The 17416-nt window shown below is 43.0% G+C and overlaps 1 protein-coding gene across 3 annotated transcripts in view; it reads right to left on the minus strand.

Annotated features, from left to right (window-relative positions):
* GRHL2 (grainyhead like transcription factor 2) overlaps positions 1-17416 on the minus strand; it is a 98673-nt gene that overhangs the window by 51808 nt on the left and 29449 nt on the right. For all 3 annotated transcript variants that reach the window (XM_048507774.1, XM_048507773.1, XM_048507775.1), the window contains exons 6-8: positions 11877-12030; positions 10227-10338; positions 4977-5071 (exon numbers count right to left, since the gene is read on the minus strand). In XM_048507774.1, coding sequence (XP_048363731.1) covers positions 4977-5071; positions 10227-10338; positions 11877-12030 — 361 coding nt within the window. The remainder of the gene's footprint in view (positions 1-4976; positions 5072-10226; positions 10339-11876; positions 12031-17416) is intronic.

Raw genomic sequence — 17416 nt, forward strand, 5'->3', positions numbered from 1 at the left:
TGGCCCTTTTATGATCTCTGTGCAGGGATGCTAATTTGTCGGGAATAGGTGGAACAGGATCATGGTTTGGCTCTTTTTCACATTACAACCAGCACAGAGAAAGTGGTGTGAGAATCACAATAGCGTGACTCTGATTAATGTTTTGTAAAGTCCTTCGCATTGCTTTAGCTGCTTTTATTGGAGGATGTCAAATGGTTTGCCAGTTATTGCTACGAATGTGAAGGTTTAGACAAATTCCTAATGAAGGATGACTTGAGGCTTTCTGTAGATCAGAATGGAGCCAGAGGAGAAAACTATCCTCAGTCCGAGGATAAAGACCTCTCAAAGGGTCACTGTACTAAATGTGCCATGATACTTTATGGCCGTGGTGGCGAACCTTTGGCACTCCAGGTGTTATGGACTACAATTCCCATCAGCCCCTGATTTGTAGTCATAACATCTGGAGTGCCAAAGGTTCGCCACCACTGCTTTATGGGATTTCCTGGCTCGGGAGAGAAGGTCCATTATGGCACTAGGAGCAGAAGGACGACTTTAATACTAGCAGAAGGAAGTCCATTTGTTGAGCAGTTCAGAAAGGCTTTCATCAATAGCCTTTGTGATTTGGGGCTATTGATGTTTGCTGATGAAAGAGCACATCCTAGCAGGGCTTAGTGAGACAAATCCCCTCATTGTGCAACAAGCCATTTGCCTGCGGATGAATTTCATTAAAAGATGTTAAAGGAAGGAAGAGTTAACAGTGCAGTGTGTCCATCGCACCCAAACATTTAAAGCTGTTTTTACCAAACCCTCCAAATTTCAGCATTCAACTGATATATATTTGCAACAATTTATTCTGAATGCATTTTGAGGGATTCTAGATCATTGGGAAAAGGCATGGAAGGGCAGAAAGTGAGGAAAGGAGGAAGAATTTAAAAGCTCAATTTGAAAGCTGCCATATCTTGTTACAAAGTGTTCCTGTGAATTTTCCTCTACCGACCCATTGTGGCTATTCACTTTACATCTATTTTGATTTATTTCAGATAGGTTCCTTTAAAGCACAGGTGTCAAACTCGCAACCCTCCAGATGTTATGGACTACAGTTCCCATCATCCCCTGCCAGCATGATGCAAAGTAAGCTAAAGAGAAGGTACTATGATTCTCAATCAAAAAATTTCCCCAAAACCTGCAAATTATGGTATAGGCACAGAAAGTATGATGCATCTAGTACAGTATCTGATTTCTGGCTTCGCTTTAAGACCACCTTTAGGTTGTGCTTTCTCTGATCAGAGAACTAGTTTTAGCAGAAGTATGTGAACTATAGGACCTAGGACTAGGATGGTTAATTCCTAGTCCCCTACTGGTACAGTTGAGAGGCAGGGTGGTGTAATGGTTAAGTTGCTAGACTTGGACCTGGGAAACCCGGGTTTGGATCCCCACTTCCATGGAGACTTACTGGGTGACCTAGGGATAGTCACATGCTTTCAACCTTGACCCTGGCAGATATTTAGATGGGAGACCTCCAAGGAATATCAAGGTCATGGTGTGGAGGCAGCCAATGGCAAATTGCCTCTGAAGTCTCTTGCCTTGAAAATTCTATGGAGTTGCCATAAGTCAGCTGTGACTTAATGGCAAAAAATGTCCTGGTTTAGTTGGATCATTTTAGATTTTGGGCTCCTTATGGTGAAATATACTTCAAATGCAAACTCTGGCTTTTGTGCCCCATACTGAGTGGCTGAGTTGGGGCCCTGAAGTTATGTCACAAAGTCTGCTCTTGGCAATATCACTGATAGTTCCCCCTAATATCTTTCCATCAGGGATGGAGCAAGGGGGGAAAAGCAGCTAGTGCACTGGTGCGTCCGCTGTCCCCTGCCACGGCCCCATATGCCCCTGCCACACCCCAGAGCGCCCCGTCACACCCCCACAGGGGGCGCGCCTGGTGCATTGTGCCCCCATCCCTTTGGAGTTATGCCTCTGCTTTGCATCCTCCAACAGTTCCTCTGAAGAAATTTGTAAGGGTGAGATGAAACATCTCAAAAATAACCCACACATAAATGAAGAAGAAAAATTTGGATTTATACCTCGCTTTTCTCAATCATAAGGAGTCTAAAAGCAGTTTACAAACTCCTTCCCTTCCCTTCGCCACAACACACACCTTGAGAGGTAGGTGGGGCTGAGAGAGTTCTGAGAGAAGGTTACCCAAGCAGGCTTCATGTGTAGGGGTTACCCAAAGCAGGCTTCATGTGTAGGGGTTGGGGAAAGATTACTCAAGCAGGCAAAGGTTACCCAAGCAAGCTTTATGTGTAGGGGTTGGGGAAATAAATGCGGTCCTCCAGATTAGAGTCCATTGCTCATGTAGCGGAATGGGGAATCAAATCCAGTTCTCCAGGTGCCACTGAAAACAGTAAATTTTCCGCATTCTTTATTTCCTGACTTCATTATGTTGTGTATTCCCTCCCCCTGTATCGTTGCTGGTGAAAATCAGGATATGAACAGGGCGTAGTTCCTGAAGTGAACTGGGAGAAGTATAGTACAATGATGTCAGGCCTTGGAGTAGATTTTTATTAAATATTAAGGTTGCAGAGGAGGCAACTGGACATAGGCTGTCATTTTCCACAGTTTCCTCAGTTTTATTTATTTATTTGTAAAATTAGATTCCTCCCTAAATATGTGTTCCCAAAGCCCATATTTTTAAAGGGACACAAGATGCACAGTGGAACCAACCCCTTCTCTCTCTTTCATCTTCACAGCTTTATCAGCCTGCTGTCACATTGTCAGTGTTTGTCTACTGAGTTTCTGTTCAGATTACTGCAGTTTGTAGGTACATTCTGACTGATTCAATATGTCACAGGAGACATTGGCTTGGATCCAGGTAGTAGTCCCTTCTCAATGCAGGTAAGAAGATGGCTGTAGCAGAAATCTTTTTACTGCATGGCAGTGAGCCAAAACTTTCTGGGAATATGCAAGACCTGTTCTGTTACTGCTGCATCACTGTTTATCCCTCTGTGAATTTTGCATGCCAATCTTAGATGACGATGCTGATGTATAATTTAACAAGCCTAATTTTCCTGCAAAAACCTGTAACATTTGAAGCTTGAACTGGTGTCACTTGTATAGTTTACAAAAAATACTCCCTCCCTTCCCCAGCCCAGGGTGAGTGTGGATACAGATTTGGGTCATGCCAGGCTCCAGAGATGCTCAAAGTGTCTCTGAAATGCAGTATTTACTCCAGTAGCCTTCTCAACTTCATGTTTGGAGAAGAAAAGGATCTTGCCACACCTACTAGAACAAAATGAGTGAATACATAGACCCTGTATATGTCCTGTCAGTCATGGCATGAGATACAGTGTTCTGTGCATAAATAAATAAAAGTTCTGTCACGGCAATCCCATTTTCTTTACGATCTGGTCAATTCAGCTGGAAATGTTTCTTCCATTCCAACCCATTTCCTTATAGTTACATGTCCTTGAGGAGTAGATTCTGCAACTCACTGACTGCAACTTTGACAATAAAACATGGAGGAACAAGGAGACATGCGGCTATCAGACCCAATCAAAGTGGATAGACCAGCTGCTCTGCACAAGGAGTTCTTAACTGCAAATGGCTAGTTTGCTGCTGAAACCAGTGCCAGAGAAAAGTCATGGCTTAGTAATGAAGCACTTATGTCACACGTTCATGGAGCTCTGGTATCTCCAGTAAGAGGTGGCAGGATTGGGAAAGGTTTTTGTCAGATACCTGGATTATGTTTCTGTAATTAAAAAGATGCTGGGGGAATTAAAAAGATGCTGCTTCTGTAGACTAGTTGTATTGTTGGAAAAATCCTACTCTTCCTTCTTCCTTTGCTAGATTTCCAACAATGGCCTCTTAAATCTGATTCTGCAAAATACACCATTCTAATTAGTCCAATAAGCAATGTGAAGCGGCAGACCAAGTCATGTTGACCAAGGCTGCCATAATGCAGAGAAAAAAATGCTATGAGAGAAAAAATGCTATAGAACCCCAGTCTTCTGACAAACCATGTTGCCATTTGCAGAAGTTAACATGTTCAAAAACAGGTTGTTTGGCTGCTCACAACATAATCTGCATGGATGTTTCCCAAGCCAGTTGCTATCAACATTGGTTTGAAAAGTCAGTCTGAGCCAAAGAAATAAACTGGAGGAGCTTAAGCTTGTAAGTTCTTGAGTCCACTGGCACATTTTATGTTACAGTGGAACCTCGGTTATCGTTGACATCGTTTTTCGTTTGTTTAGGTTTTCTCCGATTCTTGGGGCAAAAACGTTGTCTCGGTTTTCGTTGGGTGCTTCGGTTTTCGCTGGTTTTCGTCTGCACGCGCACGCCAATTTCACAACGAAAACCAGTAACCCATGCAGGCTCCATTGCTTGCCAATGGGAGCCTCGGTATTCGTCGGTTTCGGTTTTCGGCGAGGTAATCCAGATGGATTACCGATGAAAACCAAGGTTCCACTGTATATATATTTTACCATCAAGTCACAGCTAGCTTGTGGACTCCTGGTGGAGTTTTCAAGGCAAGAGACATTCAGAGGCGGTTTGCCACTGTGTACCTCTGTGGCCTGACCCTGGTATTTCTTGGAGGTCGCCCATCCAAATACTAGCCAGGGTCAGACCTGAGAGTGTGACTGGTCTAAGGTCACTCCGCAAGCTTCCATGGCATGAGTAAGGATCAACCTGGGTTTCCCAGGCTTTAGTTTGACACCTTAACCACTACACCTGCTGGCTCTCAAGAAATTACCTATATGAGAGAAAAGATAATGTTTTGAAGTAGAGAGACTCTCCCACATCAAGAGTCACTTGAATTTTAGTAAAACCTCTCAGTCACAGGCCTCTCAGCCTTAATCAAGACTTTTATTTCAAAGAATCCACAACTTCTGATTTCTTCGGAATATAATCGGCACTACTAGCTCACTCATCTCTGCAAACCAGCTCTGAGTACTACACCATGAATATGTCTTTAACAAGCATATTGCAAGCTGTTGCCTTACCTTTGCTTCTTCGTTGACATCCCAAGTAAAGGACACGGCATTGTAGGCAATTTCTTCAATATTCCCAATTGTGTTGAAGCTCTCTTTGTAATCAGCTGCAAGAAAAGTGTGACAACAAAGTTCACTGATGCTTTTGTTAAAAATAAGGCTGCTGCATGTAGTTGATCTGTTAGTGCAATAAAACCAAAGCGAAACCAAAGGTATAGTGCCGTCAAATCAGATTCCAAGAAAAAAAAACTATACCCAAGGCTATAGAATAATTCTAAGTGGAAATGACTATGCAGCAATGACTATACAATAAGTATTGTGCATTTAATATATATTCACAGAAACTGCAAAACGAGTCCCCGGGTCTTAGTACGCCCATTTTGTGGAAATATTAAATCTACTTCCTCAGTGTTGGTCTCTGATCATTTAGTTACAGTAATGGAAAAGAACAGTTTGATTTACTAAGGAGGATTTCCTGCACATTTTTTACATATGTTCATGAAAACCACAGGAAGGAGTTCCAACACTGTGAGAAACAGAGCAGAGAATGCTTGGGAAATGATCTGTGAATCATTTGAACACAGAGAAAGCATTTTAAAAAACTTGTCTCCTATAAAAATTTATTCAGATTTGATTAATCAACTAAAACCACAAGACTAAATTGAACAATTTAGCAATTCTAATTCAATCTTAAACAGAGTTCCATCCTGCATCAGGGTATTTAGGGGTAATGCTGCTTTTGATGGCCCTGTAAGATGTCTTTAATTGAGTGGCAAATGGATTTCTCCATTCTCACTCAAGCCTATTTTCCCTTTTCATCCAAGCATATTTTCATGTTATACCCCACTGGTTTTTGCTATTCCTGATATTTGCCATTTCTACTCTTCAGTATAGTTAACCATGCCAGATGCTTTTTTCATTCACTGGATTAAACTAGCCAACATTTTGTTGGAGATTTTATTTGGTGGGGGCTGGTTTTGAGCCCAGAAAATTATTATGTGACATTAATTAATGAAAAATGCCAAACAACGAAAAAGTTATCAAAGTTACTGGCATTGTTCATGGTTACTAACTTTGGCTAGCTTTAAGTAAGGTTTGACAAATTGTGTCTAACCCTGGTTTAAAAAGCTAACCGGGGTTAGTATTAGCCACGGTTAGTGCCAGGGTAATGTAATTGTACACCATGTGTATCAGTAACTGGAAAAGGGAATGGGGGGTTCATATGAGTGAGGGATAGAAGAAGCTTTTGTCATTCTGGTTAAGAAACTACTAGCTTTATGCTTATAGTATGCTTCTACATTCAGGGGATTTTCTTTTCATATAAATTGTTCACAGAACTGGACTTGCTTCATATCAACTCCAGCTCCTTGTGCAATTATGCAAGTACTACAAGCCACCATGCCAATTTTTTTCCTTAAAAAAACTTCACATTCAAAATAAGCCCTGGAAAAATAAATCATTATGTCTAAATCTGAACTAGTTCTAGAATGTGGATCAAACATTCATACATTGGGGACAGGGTCAGGCAAGAGGGATTTTTCCTTCAAGCCTGGGACAAGTTTCCACAGACTCTTCCAGCCTGTGCTATGAGGAGAAATACTAGGTAGGTGAGTGGAGGAGAAGGAAAGGGATAGAGCTGTGAGGGGAAAGTAAAGCTGAAGATAGGAGGAGAGAGAATTGTGGGGGAACAGCTGCAGGTGCTGCTGGGGGAGGAAAAGAGGAAAAGCAACAAGGACAGAGGGTACTGGGAAGTGTCCTCATGGGTCCCCCCACTTGTCATTAACCTATTAGCCATTAAATGACACGGCTAAGAATTATACTAGCACATTAAATGACACATTAAATGACATGGCTAACAATTATACTAATGCTAACGTGTCATCAATAGAAAAAAACTGCTTTGTGCATGAGAGGAGGAAGGTGTTTATTCTGGGCTGACACATGGAAAATGCCTCTCCCATTCTCTTGCCATCTGCCTCTTTTTTTGCCAACCAAACACATTAACTGGAATTAACAGGCAATTAATAATTTCAATCATATTTACATGACATAAATCTGACTGACATAAAAAAAATTAAATGAGTTTCAAAGAGCCAGGATGCTGTCAGGACAAGTGAAGCAATGCACCTGGAATGTCTGAAACACTGTAGGGCATAGAATTCTGTGGAATTTTCAGACAGGAGAAAGTGGCTTTTCATAGGAGATGTGTCTAGAAACTATGGCAGGAACATGAAGCAGTACTAGCCAAGGAAGTTAATGTATGTATATTAATGTATGTTGAATCCTCATCCCCACATACCTTTCTTCCAAACAATAATATACCTGTGCCATGGAAAAGGATGACTCCGACAAATGAAAATGCAATTTATGAAATGACAGCATATCTGAGTGACTAATTTGTATCGGTTTTACACTAGTTTAATCACAATGACTTACTCTCTGGAGGATCTAGGGAGTGTGTATTACTAAGAAGAATTGAATACATTAAAACTTAAGGACTAAACTGAACAATAAACTGTACAACAATATTCATGCTATTAGAAGAAGAAGAAGAGTTTGGATTTATAACCCTCCTTTCTCTCCTGCAGGAGACTCAAAGGGGCTGACAATCTCCTTGCCCTTCCCCCCTCACAACAAACACCCTGTGAGGTGGGTGGGGCTGAGAGACCTCCAAAAAGCTGTGACTAGCCCCAGGTCACCCAGCTGGCGTGTGTGAGAGTGTACAGGCTAATCTGAATTCCCCAGATAAGCCTCCACAACTCAAGCGGCGGAGCTGGGAATCAAACCCGGTTCCTCCAGATCAGAATGCACCTGCTCTTAGCCACTGCTCTTAGCCACTACGCCACTGCTGCTCCAGTCTATTACTGATAGACATTCAGTTTTCTTTGTTATTGTTATAGCCCACCATTCTTCTGTCATGGAATGGAGAGAATCAGGCATTGGGTTTCCAAAGAATCTTCCATGCAGACACTGGTAGGCCAGACTCTAAATCTGCTCAGCTTCAGCAAGGTGGCTGCATCCTGCACCGATGGTCTATGGCAGGGGTGTCCAACTCTGGCACTTCAGATAGTCCATGAACATCTGAAGCACCAGAGTTGGAACCCCTGGTCTACAGTCTTGGCTTTGTAGCACAACTGTACTGCCAACCTGGGCAGAGTTACACCTTTCTTTCTAAGCCCAGTGAAGTCAACAAGCTTAGAAGGATTTAACTCAGTTTAGGATAGCACTGTTGGACATATGGAATACAGCTATGTGTGTCTCTTGTTTGCTGAATTTGCAACTATTTATAGATAAATGTGTGAACATTATACATTTGTTGCATTTTATGTTTTAACTCAAAACTGAAAGATTTTTAAAAGTTGGGTCAAATACAGGAAAGAGGATTGAAATAAACGGGCTACTTTTCGTGCTAGGGTTAGGGAATATTCCCTAGTGGAGTTCACTCTCCTTATAATCTGAACTGAAAGCTGTTGATGTAGACCACAGGCGTCAAACTCGTGGCCCTCCAGAGGTTATGGACTACAGCTCCCATTATCCCCTGCCAGCATCATGCTGGCAGGGGATGATGGGAACTGTAGTCCATAACCTCTGGAGGGCCACGAGTGACACCTATAATGTAGACCAAGACAAGTCAGCATGGTGTAGAGGTTAAGGCATCAGGCTAGGAACTGGGATATCTAGGTTCAAATCCCCACTTGTGACATGCCGGTTTTCTGGGTGACTTTGGGCCAATCACACAGTGTAAGCCCTGACCACACCAAGTATTTAGATGGGGGACCTCCTAGGAAAAATAGGGTTGTGATGGGGAGGCAAATGATGGCAAACCACCTCCCAATGTCTCTTGCCTTGAAAAACCTATGGGCCACATAAAAGTACAAAGTACAGTCATCTAGAATGCTGAAACTGAGAGTCAGGAAAGCAGAAAACTGCTAGCCCACTGTGGCTTTTTGCAATGCGTGGCCATAAAAATGGCAATAAGTAAACCAAACACTTGATAGTGTTTTGCATTGTTTAGATTTAAGGATGTAGTCAGGTGTAGGATGGTTGAGTTGAAATATGACACAAAAGTTTTACAACGAACACTATGACAGTAAAGATTGATTATACAGGATACAAGCCTCTTACTACAATGAGAACACCTGACAGCCTGGGGGAAAGGTGATTATGGAAGTGTATCATATGGCAGAATTGCTCGTGTATTTTTAAAAATTGCTCTAAATGCCATCAGGCAACTTTGAAAGGCAGACAGTGTGCAATTCCAGTCAGCTTCTAGGTGTCACAAATTGTCACGGGGTATGGTTATTGGAGGAAGAGGGAAAAATAATGGAAAGGAAGTGAATAGGAGGGGGATTACTCTATTGCCCAGAGCAATCTCAAATTCTTAGCCTATTTTTATGGAGAACAGTGCTGATCCTTGCATTGCAGCTACAGCAAGAGACTACGGGTAGAAGTGGCAGGAAAGAACAAGTAGTTGTTACTACTGTTGTTTTTAGCATTGCTGTTAACAGTTGTTGTTGTTCGCCACCCTGAGCCCTGTTGGGGAGGGCAGGGTATAAATATAAATAAATAAAATAAACAAACAAGCAGGCTAAATATTACAACATTCTTCAAAGAAAACAGAACTTGCTTGAGTGTTAATGGTAAGGCAAGACTCATAACTCTGTCATTCAATGATGTAAGTTAAATCATAGAACTGTTTTAAGAAAAGGAAGAAGAGAGCAGTAAGAAAAATAAGAAACAGAGAAAAACCAGAGAAGAAAGAAAAGGAAAACAAAAAGCACAGGGATGGGGTTGGGGGCATTAAATTGCAAGCTGCACCCAAAGGTGGCTCTTGGGCCTGAAAAGGTTGAAGGCTACTATACTAGGACACAGTGCTGACAATGACCAGACTACGGTCCAGTGTGAGATTCATGGGGAACAGCTACCCCTGCTCTAGAACACAATCCACTTCAGGTAGAGTTGCCAGTTCAGGATTGGGAAAAACCTGGATATTTTTGGGGTGGAGCCTGAGGAGGGTGGGGGGAAGGGAGGGGAGGGACTTCAGTGGGGTATAATACTATAGATTCCACCTTCCAAAGCAGCAATTTTCTCCAGGTGAGCTTATCTCTGTCAACTGGGGATCAGTTGTAATACCAGGAGATCTCCAGCTACTACCTGGAGGTTAGCAACCCAAACTTTAGGAAGTGCTGCTCATTATTCCTCTGCCATGGGCCACAAAGTACCAGGCATCGTGTAAACTTGCCAGGTTCTTTACGTACTCACCAATGTCAAGAACCCTCTGCTTAGCTGTGTGTTGTCGGGAATGCCAGTATTTCCAGTGCTTCAGCTGTTCATCTCGGTTTTTATCTTCACTGAATACAACCATGACCACACTCTGCAAGGACCACAGGACAATCATCATGTGGGTTTAACGGGGCAGGTTAAGCCTAATTACTAAGAGAAATATTCTTTGCAAACCTACCACCCGCTTCGAACATCCCTCCTGTAAGGGGAGGGGGGGATCTAGCCAGTAAGCGCTAGTGATTGGCTGAGACACAATAGGCAGGTACGTTTGGGCAATGTGGATTTGGTCGCCGGGACAATGCTTCGTGCGCAACACGAGCAAATGGTCCCTTTAAGGATTTCATTTTTTGGCGCCCCGAGTTTCCGGCTCCACGCATGCTCTGCATGGCCAGTTATGATTGGCTGGGTGACAACGTGCTGTGATTGGTCTACGGGACAGTAAGCTCTGATTGGCCAGAAAAAGGAACAACACGATTGTCTGGAGTGCCGAGCCGAGCCGGGCTCAACAGACAGTCCGCGAAAGCGTGAGGTCGACACGACTTCTTCAAAAAATACTGGGTCACAGCGTGGATCAAGAAGACCCGGCTCAGGCAAGTCGAAGGAGTGTCGGACTTGCATCGACATCTGTGCCAGTGCGGACAACCCAGGCTGGACCCAAGTCAAGCTCTGCTGGGAATGCGCTGTGCAGAAACACCCCTAGAATGTATTTTGTTGTTGTTGTGATGGGAAGCAAGAGGTGGCAACATTGCACGTGGTAACTCAATTTTTTTTTTTTGCTGTCAAGTCACAGCTGAGGTATGCTGACCTCATAAGGTTTCCAAGGCAAGAGATGTTCAGAAGTGGTTTGCCATTGCTTTTCTTCTTATCATGACTCTGATATTCCTAGGGGGTTTCCCATCCAATACTAGCCTGGGTTGTCTCTGTTTACATTCTAAGATCTGATGAGATCAGGCTAGCCTGGGGCAACTCATTAAGTTTAACAAAATCTAGTTGAGATAGACATGACATCAATCTGCCAAAGAACCAACATCTGTAGTGCCTTTCAAGAAAATTCAAGGCCTTGGTTGCAATGTGTAAACCTTTAAAAAAGATCAACACACTTATTAATTAATTAATTCTTATTTATCCTTGTAACCCAGAGATGTCCAATTCTGGTGCTTCAGATGTTCATGGACTACAATTCCCATCAGCCCCTACTGGCATGGCCAATTGGCAATGTCAGCAGGGGCTGATGGGAATTGTAGTCCATGAACATCTGAAGTGCCAGAGTTGGACACCCCTGTTGTAACCTAACATGTCTGAGAGTGCATAGTATCAAGAGGTATCAACAGAAACTGGGAAAAGAGCCGGGGCATCAAGTGCATATAAAGCAATTTTCTTGCCTCTCAAAACCACAGTAATAACTGTATTAATATATGCAAAATGATAAGTATTACTAATATAATTACTGAACCCCAGCTTTTGAACTCCCTTTCCCAGAATGCCTTAGAGAAAGTGTATTTCATTAAAGAGCTTGAGCATGTGTTAGAACACAAGACATTGTACAATACTGTGCTCCAAACAACAGAGCAGCAAGCAAAAACCAATAAGCCACAAGCAAGCTAATATTTTCAGGAAATGCAACCATACCCTGACTTTGCTGATTGGGTGCCTGAAACACTTGTTGTCTCCAGTCTCACTCAATGTGATGGCATAAAATTGCCCTTTGTTTAAGTAGGTCATTGGTCCCTCTCCTTGCTTTTGACGCAGAGATTTGGTAGCTTCCAAAGTATATCGAAATGTGCTGTTGAGAAAGAGAGAGGGAATGGGCAATTAATTACATTTTCATGAAACAAAGCTTTCACGATCAAAAATTAAGTTATAAGAGAGGATTGAGATATTTATATCTGACATAAAACAATATGAATTAAACGCAATGACAAAGACAGGCTGATGCAGTGGTTAGGGTGCTGGGTTTGCAAATGAAGGTGTGAAGCTCAGTTGGTAGCCTCAGCATGTAAGAGAGCAGTCCTAAGCAGGTCTACTCACAGGTCTATTCAAGACTGTTCTGTCATTCTATCAATCTTATTTATCCCACTGTGCAACAGAAAAGCATCACGTCAAGCATTCATGAGCTCAATGCAACAAAATTAAATAAAACCTCTAAGTAAACATCACCACATTTACAACTGAGCTTGAATATATAGACCTGCAAGATTTTCTCACAGTGAGACTCCTGAGAGAGTTTGCGGACAGCAGAGCAAACATACCACTCCCTTTCTCCAAAGGCCAGACATTCGGCAATGTGGCATCATTGACCCCCATTCCCAGCACCGCCAAACCTGCCCCTTGGATTCTTTGGACCAATAAAAGCATCCTGCATGTGTGCATCTGCATGTACAACTCTTGCCTCAAATATCACCACTGTGAATATACAATATCTTACAAACACAAAGGTTGTGCTCAGACATCGTAACAAACCTTCTGGTCATGAAGGGCGCAAACATAGTTTGTTGCTTATAGGTTCTCTCCCTCCCCTCTTTCCTTCATGCACAGTCAAAAGCCTTCCTGGCTTCAGAAAACTGACTCAGGCTCCCGTTTGACTAGGCATCTACATTTGGACTTCATGGCAAATAGGATTTTTAATGCAAACGTTTTTGATCAGGTTCAAAGAAAAGAGGAGTATGGCAGCACATCAGCACAGCAAATAAGCTCCGCTTATTCGCCCACACAAACAGAAGTCTGACTGCAGCCACATCTGTTATCTCTTACATTTAGAAGCTTTGCAATCACCCTCAATGAATATTAGAGCTGCGATGGGATTTGAACCCCCAGCCAAATCCAACGTATCAGCCACTGAACACATCAGATAAGCTAATAAACATCTTGCAGGCAGACACGCTTACAGTTCAGCATGTTTTCAATACAGATAAAAGCATTTGTCCCCTGTTTAAAATACAGTCCAATAAAGAACAGGCTCTAAAGAGTCCATTCTTTTTTAATCATTTATTTTGCAGCCCCAGTCCTAGGCACAAGTGCATGTTTTCAGTATGCCTTTATGCTATCTCTGGAACACCAAAGCAGCATGACTTTTTTGATATTATATCACCCACTCAGTTGTTGTCATAGCCCATTCTAGGATATGATGTGCTGGCACAGCATGTCTTAGAGCTGGGCTGCGGGAGTACAATGAACAGAGAATTTACACAATTCTTCTCGAGCTTTCAGTCTCCAATGATTTCTTTTTATATCTTGGCATCACCTGGAAAGGCAGCTTCTGAGTCAATAGATCATGAACTGGTAAGAGGCAGCTACTGGCAAGACAATAACAAGTAACTCCAGCTGTCAGCTGTTGGAGAAGGCAACGAGCTGCTCTCTTCTAAAGTGGCTTGCTGTTTTCCTGCCAGGAGTTGACTTAGCACTTGGTAGATGATCTTGACGCTGATACAGAAAAGGAACTCTAAAGATGCTGCCATGTGGTGAGAAACAGTATCAGGTAGGCCATTGAGTAGGGTGGTCTTCTACACTGGGTCCCACTAATGTTCGGTGGAGCACTGGGAACAAATTTAAGGGGGACGCCAGTGCTGCAACAATGCCATGAGGTCACTTCTGGTGTAAACCAGGAAGTGATATCACCACGTTGAAGTGATTTGCTAGAATGAATCCAAAGGTTTTGGGTAAATCCTAGAGCAACGCCCCGACATAGTGATATCATTTCTAGGTTTGCACCAAAAGGGACACTGCAAGGTCAGTGCGATGCCATTTCCATTGTCTCCACAACCCAGAATCTCCTGCCTGTTAAGAAGAGCCAGTGATCCACCTAGTCCAGCATCCGGTTTCACTGAGTGGCCAAGCAGTTGCCCCAGAGAACAACCAGGGTATAGATGCCAAGGTCCTCCACTTATGTTGGCTCCTAGCACTGGCTCCTACATCTGAAATGTAGAGGTTACCCCAATGGCTAGTAGCCATTGAGGGACCTCTCCTCCATTAATCTGTCTAATCCCCCTTTACAGATCCACTTAGCCAAGTAGAGGGAAGCTAAAATAAATGGACAGGTAGAGAAGGCTGATGTTCAGGATTTGCTCCTAAAGCGTTGTTTTATATACAGGTCCAAAAATTTGGTGACTGCATCGTTTACATCACTACTGGAGCTGTCCAACAGAAAGGTGATCTTTTGCAAGTCAGATGCATACTCTTTTTTGAGTAGCAGAGGTGACAGGTGTTTGACTCTAGGTCCTGTGTAAAGTGGACAATAAAGTAGAATATGATCTATAGAGTCTACACAGTTCCCATTGCATATGCATAGCCTTAGGTGGTAAGGGGTTTTAATGTATCTCCCTGTCGATACGGCTGATGGAAGGGCATTGCAACGGGCCAGCATCATTGCTCTACGGAGCGTGGGCACGGTTATCTGGTGCAGGTATTGAGCCCCCTTATTACCAGTTTAGGTGATGCCTAGAGCTAAAGGAGAGCAAGTCCTGGAAGCCTTTTCGAGTAGGGTCTGACGTTCCTGGTCAAACAACCTTCTCCTCAGAAGCTGGAAAGTCTCTTTAGAAGGTAGCATGGCCAGATAGTCCAAAGAATAGCCTAATTTGTTAATTTTTGTTTCTATAATGCCCCACCATTCCGAGTGACAAGAAGTCTTGAGGGCTTTATATGACAAGGAGGCTGCATCACGGTTGAAACAGATGCGCAGCCAATATTTGAGCGTGGCAAGCCATGCTCTTGTCTCTAAGAGATGTTGCCCGGTTTCGAGGCACAGGGTGGCGTAAGGCACGCAGTGAGGCATGCCCAAAAGTTTAAATAAGAAGCGAGATTGTACTCGCTCAGCTGTGTTGGACCAGGAGCCTATCCAAAGTGGGACTCCATATAATAGTTGCTGGGCCACCTTGGTGTTAAAGACTTTTAATGCTGCAGGCACAAATTGATGGCCCTTGTTATAGAAAAAACGTAGGATTGCTGATACACTGACCATGGAGTTTGTAACAGCATGGTCTCTGTGGCTGGCCCAACCCCCTCTATAATGGAGGTGCACTCCTAAATATTTAAAGCATTTGACCTGTTCCAATTCGTGTCTTCCTAGCACCCAACGAGATGGCTTCCAGGATTTTGAAAACACTACAACCTTTGATTTTTGAGAGTTGAGTGCCATTGATTGTACAGTATTCGTTGCAGGTTGCTAGGAGTCGCTTCATGCTGATTTTGGTGTACGACAGCAAAACTGCGTCGTCGGCATATAGCAATAGGGGGATTGGATGTCCATCTAAGTTTGGGCAGTGTGAGTTTACAGATTTAAGTTTGCTTGCTAGGTCATTTAAATAAAGATTAAAAAGAACTGGTGCAAGGACACAGCCTTGTTTTACTCCCTTGGAGACAGATATTTTGGGTGTAATCCCCCTTTACAGTTATCTATGCTTGTGGCAATCGCTACCTCCACTGGCAGAAAATTCCACAGTTTAATTGCACATTAAGGAAAGAAGTATTTTTTTTGGTTTGATCTGAACCAGTTTCCTAACCATTTCATTAGGTGACCCTGAGTATTATGGGAAAGGACGAAAAAAGTCTATCCACTTGCTCCATCCCTTGGGTAATTTCATAAATCTCTATCTCTCTTTAGTCATCTTTTTTCCAGCCTAAACTAAAAAAAACTCCAAACAGTTCAGCCTCTTAACACAGGAAAGATACTTCAACCTGTAACCATCTTGGTTGTCCTCCTTTGTACTATTTCCAATTCTGCAATGTCCTTTCTGGGATACAGTAACAAGAACTGCTCACAGTATTCGAATGTTGGCTGTTTCATTTTCAATCCCTTTCCTAATAATTCCTAGCATGCGGTTTGCCTTTTTCACCACTGCTGCCTGCCTGAGCTTTCCACAAAACCCCCAAAGTCTCTTTCAACCTCAGTCTCAGCCAGTTCTGGCAAAGTGTGAAGCAGCACCTCATTCACAGAATACAGACAACATGGGAGGGTAGAAGAAAAAGAGTTGATTTTTATGCCCCCCCTTTTCTCTATCTTTAAGAAGTCTCTGAGTGGCTTACAAACTCCTTCCCTTCCCCTCCCCACAACAGAGATCTTGTGAGCTAGGTGGGGCTGAAAGAATTCAGCGAGAACTGTGACTAGCCCAAGGCCACCCCATTCATGTGCAGGAATGGGGAATCTAATCTGGTTCACCAGATTAGAGTTCACCACTCTTAACCACTCCACCATGCCAGCTGGTAAGGGAGAAGTGGACCTTAAGATGGTCCCGTCTAGAGCAGGGGTCTGCAACTGGGGCTGAGGGGATTTGTAGTCCATGCACATCTGGAGAGCCGCAGGTTTCAGACCCCTGGTCTAGAGAGAAGCCATCTTAAAGGAATTTTCCAGTTTCATTTACTGTACCCTGATGCTGTGCAGGTGTTAGCCACCCTTATGGTGGTGGCTACTCATAAAGGACATCTTCTCAGGCCTGTTAATTAGCTCACACATTTCAGCTGTGAGTCTGGTTTGGGAGGGGGAACTCACACTTACTCTGAAAAGTTCCACAATGTCAAGTTGAGGTGGTCAAGAGGTTATGGTCAGCAATTTTCTATAAACATAGCTAGTGAATCCTTATTCTTTTCCCCTTTCCTTCCTACTATTCCTTGCTGCCAAGAAGCCACTTATATTACGCTCCAGAAACTCTTTGTCTTAAGAACAAACTGAGCTGTGTTAGGACTGCAGTAAGAAAGATAGCTAATTAGGTGTGTTATATTGGTGCATTTCACTGTACTATATACCTTGTTTCAACATCCTTTCTTAAATTTCTTCTGTAAACCCTTCTTTTGCTTTATGCTAGGAAGTAGTGGAACCAAATTCAGATAAACTTGGATCCTCTGAAGATGCCAGCCACAGATCCAAATGAAACATCAGGAGAAAATGCTACTAGAACACGGCCATACAGCCAGGAAACCACACAACACCCCAGTGATTCCGGCCGTGAAAGCCTTTGACAAACTTGGTTACATTACTATACCAAGGCAGGGTCAGCCTTGACAGATCCCAAGCCATGAAGGACTTTTAAAGTTAAAAGCAGAACTCTGAACTGGATCCAAAAGCATGCTGGCAGCTAGTGTTGATGATATAGTACCTGGCCAATAGGCTCATTTCTCCCAATATTCATAAGGAGATAGGCAGCCATATTTTGCCCAACTAAAACTTCAAAGTCCTCTTG

The sequence above is a fragment of the Sphaerodactylus townsendi genome, linkage group LG09 (assembly GCF_021028975.2).
Source record: "Sphaerodactylus townsendi isolate TG3544 linkage group LG09, MPM_Stown_v2.3, whole genome shotgun sequence".
Lineage (NCBI taxonomy): Eukaryota > Metazoa > Chordata > Lepidosauria > Squamata > Sphaerodactylidae > Sphaerodactylus > Sphaerodactylus townsendi.